The following is an 8,026-nucleotide window of genomic DNA, read 5'->3' on the forward strand; positions in this document are numbered from 1 at the left end:
TGTTCCCACTGTCGCTCCACACTCAAGACACTCCACACCGTTTCAGCATGGATGTTTTCCCTCCTGTACATGTATTTTGTGATCCTTCAAAACATGGTGTGTTGCCATACCCTATATGTTTTGCCTCGAGGCTTTTGTTTGCCCTCGATTGAACCCATTATACAACATCAAGAAGAAAAAGTATGGAGAGAATAGAAAACACTCACCATCTTTCCATTGAACATTACTTATAAATATGTGGTGTATAACCAGTGGAGAAACATTCTTATCGGTTGGTGAGACTCACCGAAAAGTTTCCTGATGGTTGAGTTCGGGATATCATCTGTGGAGAAATATCAAGATCACTGTTGCAAACACATTAGCATAGTATAACGAAAGGAAGATATCCGGCTTTTACGTAACTGCTGATGAGACATTTTACTGATGCAACACACTGAAAAATGTCCATTATGTGGAACACAAACACAAACAAGGGTAGCAGGAGAGAGCGTTTGTTGTCTTTAGTTCTGTATAATTAACGGCTCATCTCGACTGACTCGGCAAGGCTCACGCTGGGAGTCCCCGCGGCTCTCAGTCTCAGAATCAAGGTGGGCCACGTGCCATGGCTCGTGCTTTAAACAGATCTGGCATACGCCCGCACGGTGCACGAGATTGAGGTTAGGGGAGAGGGAAGGGAGGGGAGGGAAGATAGGGAGGGAGGTGTGACGTAAACATGATGCGGGAGAGCAATGTAAGCTGGCAGAGAGAAAGAGAGGGATTTTGATTTAAGGTTATCGCGTGGCATGAGTTAGTAATGGGACGCAGTGATTGTTGCCATATTAACTGTTGTGATCATTGTAAAAAATTTTAATCCTCTACAGAAATAGAGGTGGTGTACTGTAAACATGATGGCACCAAACATTGAACGAAGACTTTTGAAAGTAGACGGGAGGAAGCGTAAGGTATAAGAAGGGTTCTGGTAAGGCGCTTGAAATAGATGCTTAAGCCATGCATTGTCCGTGTGCGTTGTCTTGTGTTTTTTGAGAATGCACGCGTGAGACAACACAGAAGCCCTCTCATGTCCCGGGTGGAGTATGTGGTGGTGTAGACTGTAGAGTGTAGATGCAGTGTTACGACCTTCTATATGCAAACATTGAAAAAAAAACATTGAAACTTAGAAGAAAGTATGTCTGATGTGCCGCGGGAAGGACCAGTTGTCGTGACTGTTGTGGATGTGTTGGTGGTAGGAATGATATGCAGGTATTCTCTCTTAGCTTCCTTCTCTTGACTGACAAAGTGGCGCCTGTATGACATGACAGGGATAACAGCCACCCAGAAATAAACATACCTTACACATCCACTATTGCCAGCAGAATCTATACTTATAAGCCATCACCATCATGTATACACACACTCTCTCTCTCTCTCTCTCTCTCTCTCTGGTCCATATTTTGAAACCTTTTGCTCTCTCACCATCACTGCTTTCCAAGGGCTCTAGATGATGATACTCGTGTTTTAAGAGTATTTTTGTGGTTCTGGTGATAGATTGACAAGATCTCTAGTTTATTAAAAGGAGAAACTGTCTTGGAAACCTGGCTAGTTGTCTCTGTGGCTTTAGAAAATTGTTGTATTGAGAGGGGAAGGCGTTCTGAATACGGGCGTCTCTCTCTCTCTCTCTCTCTCTCTCTCTCTCTCTCTCTCTCTCTCTCTCTCTCTCTCTCATACACACTCTATATAACCAACTACTTACTTTTTTCTTCTAATCTCTAGGGAAGGCGTTCCGTCAACGTGTGTCTTACTTGGTTCATCAGAGGATCCACACCGGGGTGATGCCGTACACCTGTGAGGTCTGCCACAGGTCCTTCCGGTACAAGGTGAGATCTTCAACGGTGTGGCTTCGTTGTTACTGTGCGTGTGTGTGTGTGTGTGTGTGTGTGTGTGTGTGTGTGTGTGTGTGTGTGTGTGTGTGTGTGTGTGTGTATGAGGAAGTGTTTTGATGTTTTTACTTCGTTTCGTCATTTATGTGGTCTCACTTTCAACATTCTTTTAACCTCTTCAGTACTGGAACGCATTTTTTTTTTTTTTTTACCTTGAGTTTTGAGTACTATTAGATGATTTTATTTACATTAGGAAGAGTCTATGGAGGTCAGGAGATTAATGGCCAGTCTTCACTATTCTAATCCCCACATAAGTTTCTTAAGTAGTAAGCAGAATGACTATGGAAAAGATTAAGGCACGTATTCTCAAACACTTCTGCGCTTCACCTCCACTATTTTAAAGGGGTTCATTTAGATTTACAAGAGTTTTTAAGGTGTTTTACAGTTTTAGAGGCAGAGTGGCAAGAATTCTATATTATGAACTATAGAAACACTCTTGACGACCCCGAAAATAGTCGTGATGAGAGAGCAAAGCGTTTCTGAATACGACAATAAAACAGAACTATGGTGTAAGATAAATAAACACACAATTTCTGGGCATATTTAGTAAACACAGGGAGAGATGAGTCGCGCGCACTGTGTTCACTGTCTAACATGATACGCGATGTGCAGGTCAGTCTTCGCTCCCACAAATGTGAACCAAGTGTCGCCTCTTCATCTGGAGCCGCCAAAGACACCGTGGACGCCGCGCACACCACCCCGCCCACTTCTGCCCCACCTCCCCCGCCTGTCCCACCTGCACCGCCTACCCAGCCTACACCAGTCACGCCCACGCACACCTCGCTTCCCGCCCCCACTCCACCCACGGTAATGACAAAATTGGGTGTAAAACTATCCACGTGTTACTGACAGAAGGATTGTGACTTGCTTATATCTGCTTTCTTTATTATTCTATCCGTCTATTGTTATTATTACTATTATTATTATTTTATTAGTAGTAGTATTATCATTATTATTATTATTATTAATATTATCATTTTTATTATTATTATTATTATCATTATTATTATTATTGTTAATGTTCTTGTTATTATTATTATTATTGTTGTTGTTTTTATTATTATTATTATTATTATTATTATTATTATTATTATTATTATTATTATTATTATCATTATTAATATTGTTGTTGTTGTTGTTGTTGTTATTATTATTATTACTATTATTATTATTATCATTATTATTATTAATATTATTATTATTATTATTATTATTATTATCATTATTATTATTATTATTATTATTATTATTACTATTAATATTACTACTACTACTACTGCTACTACTACTACTACTACTACTACTACTACTACTACTACTACTACTACTACTACCACTACTCTACATTATTTTTGTTGCATGGTATAGGAAAATATTTCAACGTATTTGTGTCTCATGTGGAATCATCACGCACAGAATGATCTTTTCAATAACAACATTCAAAGAACAACTACCAAAGGCCAAGACCAACACTGTGCCTGCCATTGCTTCAGGTGGAGATGGTTCCCGCCGGGTGTGTGGGCGGCCTGCAGGACCCGAGCCACGGCAGCCCCAGGTGTCGCCCTCCACTAGAGACCATTGACGCAGCGGCCATCTCCTGCGAGGGAACAACTCCCCACGAAGAGAAACGCGCCCCTCATCGGTCTCGTGGTGGGCGGGGCGGTGGCGGCGCTCAGGATCCCCTCTCCATGGCCTTCCTGCACGCCCTTGTGGATCCGCAGCCTGGACGCCCCCAGCCTCAACAGGACCCATCCCTCCCATTCCCGAGCCTCTCACCTGGAGCCATCGACGCTGACATGGACCACGACAGCTTCCTTACCAATCTCCTCATGTGATGCATCTCTGAGCCACTTTGAGCCTATCCCAGTACTTATATTTTCATTATTCCAACAGTGTAGGTAAATAGTAATGCACGATAGTATTTCCTTAAGATTAAGCTAAACATAGATATAGTTACCATGCTGATCTCCAGACCTTCTACCTTCACTTCATCCTCACTCCTACATTTCTCGTATTCAAGATTACAGAAGGATTGTTTGAGAGTTCCTTCATATACTTAACACCTTCAGAACCATGCCGCTTTTCCTATTCATTCTGATTACTATTTGGTGAGTTTATACACCTTCAGAAACTTATGTGGGGTTTAGAATAGCAAAGACTCTGACCTTTAATCCATAGACCCTTCTTAATGCAAATGAAATTGAACTCAGTACTGAAGGGGTTAAAGTGTTGTCCAGGTTTTCACTGGTACCACGTCTTTAAATCTTGCATTCTGGTGTGAAAACTAGTTCAGATAGTGTGCATTCCCTCTTGATTTAGGTCTCCACACATTATATAGAAGTAGTATAACTTCATTTTCTTTGTACTTTTATCTCTTACAATATCAAAAAAAAAAAAAATCATAAAGGAGTGCCGGGAGAGTGATACAGTGCTGACCTGACCATTGTTTTGTCAGGTAGCAGCGTGAAATATGCATGTACTGAATAGAAGTAGTGACGAGGAGCTAGTTATAGTATCTCCTAAGAGTGAACCTGCATGGACCGTTGTTAGTTGAGTCATTTCCCACAGTACACTAGTTCGACGTTGTGTTTGCCGTATTTTGTTATACTGATTCAGATTCTGATAGAGCTATTGATACAGTATGTGGATATTTATTTTTCTAGCATGCATGTGTATACACTATTGCTACGTATGACAGACTATGTGCATATAGTTGTGTGTGTGTGTGTGTGTGTGTGTGTGTGTGTGTGTGTGTGTGTGTGTGTGTGTGTGTGAGAGAGAGAGAGAGAGAGAGAGTGTACGTGTGTGTGTGTGTGTGTGTGTGTGTGTGTGTGTGTGTGTGTGTGTGTGTGTGTGTGTGTGTGCGCGCGCTCAATCAACAGCATGAAATAAGACGTTGAAATTATTAGAAGTCGTGTATGTATGTATGCATATATGTATATATATATATATATATATATATATATATATATATATATATATATATATATATATATATATATATATATATATATATATATATATATATATATATATATATATATATATATATATATATATATATATATATATATATATATATATATATATATATATATATATATATATATATATATATATATATATATATATATATATATATATATATATATATATATATATATATATATATATATATATATATATATATATATATATATATATATATATATATATATATATATATATATATATATATATATATATATATATATATATATATATATATATATATATATATATGAGCGTGTGCGTGTGTGTGTGTGTGTGTGTATGTTTTCATCTGAGCCTCCAAGATACTGATTCACATTGTCCACGTGGCTCACAAAACTCAGTGCGACGCGGGGAGTGGCAATTATTAAGAATCTAAGTCTGCATTCATTAGTGGTGTACTCTGCAGCGTTCTTCGTACAAAAAAATATTACTATAAACTTATTTCGAAGCTCAAACATTAGATTCCACTTTCAGATTCATTCTTCGAGTAACTTTATGCCTTAATTTTCAGTCATTTTATTGTTGTCATATTATTTTTTTTCTTTTATCACTATTATCATTGTTATTGTTGTTATCTATATCATTAACCCCTTCAGTATACCGTGTCGCGTTTTCATATTCATTCTGGTTTCTATTTGGCGATATCATACAGCTTAAGAAACTTATGTGGGGGATTAAAATAGTAAAGACTCCAGCCATTAATCTTCTGACATCGATAGACCCTTTCTGATGTAAATAAAACCGTTTAATCACACCCAAAAATGCGCCTCAGTATTGAAGGGGTTAATCTTTTTTCTTTTTCATGGGTAGAAAGGAAGCATGTGTAAGATCTTTTTTTTTTTTTTTTGCAGGTGTTAAAGTTTAGCATCATTTGACGGAAGTTATGTGAATCTGTACACTGGATTAGGTTAGTGGTTATACCGTTAGACCCTCTCAGGACAGTATTATCGATTTATTTTTGTTATATATATTGTTACCTTCTTTATTGTTAAGGTGAATATGTATGTGCAAACCATTAGTATGTCAGTTCTGATAGCGCCTACGCCTTTATTTATTTATTCATTTATTTATTCATCTTTATTCATTTATCTTTATTTATTTATTTATTAATCTTTACGCAGGAGGGAATACTGGCCAAGGGCAAAAAAGAGTGAAAAAAAAAAAGACCCGCTTGAATGCAAGTTCCCTATCATTGCTACTTTATCATTACAGTCTGTATGTGAGTGTGTAGGTTTTTTTTTAATGTGTTTTGGCTGCATGTATCTTAGGGATTGTTTTTGGTAATCACTAACAATTGTCTTTTTCCAAGCCAATGTTAAATCCTTTCCTATCAGCATTGAAGTAACGAATACAATTATTAACCTCTTCAGTACCAAGACGTATTTTGCTATTCATCTCCTTACAATCTGGTGGTTTTATATAGCTTCAGAAACTTATGTAGGGGATCAGAATAGTGAAGACTGTGGCCATTAATCTTCTGACCTCCATAGACACTTCCTAATGTCAATAAAATGGTCTAATCATAAGCAAATCTCAAGGTTAAAATGTGTCCTTGTATTGAAGAGGTTAATATCTTTACTAATGCTTTCTGTTATATATTGCTGCTGCCTCAATCGTTATCTTATTACTATCTTTAATGGAACAGTTTTGCATATGTTTCTACTTAGTTATTTATTCATTATATTTCTTTATGTATCCAGTATTAATCTTTTCTTATCTGCTCGTGCCTTACAGCTTCCTCGTTCATTATTGTCCAGGGAGCAGAGGATGTTTCAGCTTCATTCAAAGGTGTTTCCCCTGCCTCTGAAATGTCTTATGGCTCCTTTTAACCCCTTCAGTGCCATGACGAGTTTCCATATTCATCCTGCTTACTATTTAGTGATCTTATACAGCCTCAGAAATTTATATGGAGATTAAAATAGTAAAGACTCTGGCCATTGATCTTCTGACCTCCATAGACCCTTTCTAATGTAAATAAAATAGTCTAATCGTACACAAAACTCATGGTAAAAGTGTGTCCCAGTACTGAAGGGGTTAATAAGCTTCTTTTCATATCACTTGACTAGTAATCACTAAGTTATAATTAATCTACAGAGCACGACAGAACTTATGATTTTGTTTAATGCTTTGATGCTAATATCAATGCAATTTATCGTTATCCTAGTTGGACTTACAGGATCATGCTCTCTCTCTCTCTCTCTCTCTCTCTCTCTCTCTCTGATGTGATGTACTTATCTATTTTTGCCTATCTGCGTCTACAAACTGCCCTCTCTTTATCTATATTTGTCACATTCCATAGAGATGACAGGTGAAGTAAGCTTTTGTTGCGAAGATTCGTGCCATTATCATTATTCTTATTTAATGACTGAATTCGTGTGTGTGTGTGTGTGTGTGTGTGTGTGTGTGTGTGTGTGTGTGTGTGTGTGTGTGTGTGTGTGTGTGTAATGTTTCTCTTACTTCCCTATGTAAATGAATTCTCTGCTAATAAAGATGTAATTCAGGTTTCTTTTATCTCTAGGCACGGTGAACACGGTAACACAGAGTATTAAGAAAAGTTAAATGAGAGAGAGAGAGAGAGAGAGAGAGAGAGAGAGAGAGTGAGGACACGACCATTATCTCTGCTTCTCTCTAAAATAATCTTTATAATACCAACAAGCTTTTGATAATACGAGCCAGGAGGAATGGAGAAAGGAAAGAAGGAAGGAAGGAAGAAAGAAAGGAAGGAAGGAGATTGAAGTGATGAGAAGGAAAGGAAACGAGACAAACTGGAAACAGAACCGAAGCATCGACACGTGATTCAAACCCACGAAACACACCTAAATATATCCAGGAATAAATACAAGTAAATGATATACTTATTTATAATCTATCAACACAATTTTATGCACTAGCGACCATTAGATTCAGAAGAGATAGAACTAACATTATATAAGTAAAAGGTCGGTTAATCTTCGGTTCTTTTAGAGTCAGTGTTGGCTGGACAGTGGTGGGGTAAGTGACATCGTGCATCAGTGTTCAGAATATCGTCATTATCTCGTGAAATACTTGGATTTAAAACTACGGCGGGGCGCAGGGAA

General features: G+C 37.6%; 1 protein-coding gene across 3 annotated transcripts in view; it reads left to right on the plus strand.

Annotated features, from left to right (window-relative positions):
- LOC123504196 (zinc finger protein 628-like) overlaps positions 1-4,829 on the plus strand; it is a 10,928-nt gene extending 6,099 nt beyond the window's left edge. For 2 of the 3 annotated variants that reach the window (XM_045254548.1, XM_045254546.1), the window contains 3 exons: positions 1,750-1,853; positions 2,529-2,723; positions 3,410-4,829. In XM_045254548.1, coding sequence (XP_045110483.1) covers positions 1,750-1,853; positions 2,529-2,723; positions 3,410-3,751 — 641 coding nt within the window. In that variant the 3' untranslated portion in view covers positions 3,752-4,829. The remainder of the gene's footprint in view (positions 1-1,749; positions 1,854-2,528; positions 2,724-3,409) is intronic. The other variant, XM_045254547.1, reaches the window with a different exon arrangement.
- The last annotated feature ends 3,197 nt before the right edge of the window (positions 4,830-8,026 follow it).

Source organism: Portunus trituberculatus, chromosome 15 (assembly GCF_017591435.1).
Source record: "Portunus trituberculatus isolate SZX2019 chromosome 15, ASM1759143v1, whole genome shotgun sequence".
In the NCBI taxonomy this organism is placed as follows: Eukaryota; Metazoa; Arthropoda; class Malacostraca; order Decapoda; family Portunidae; genus Portunus; species Portunus trituberculatus.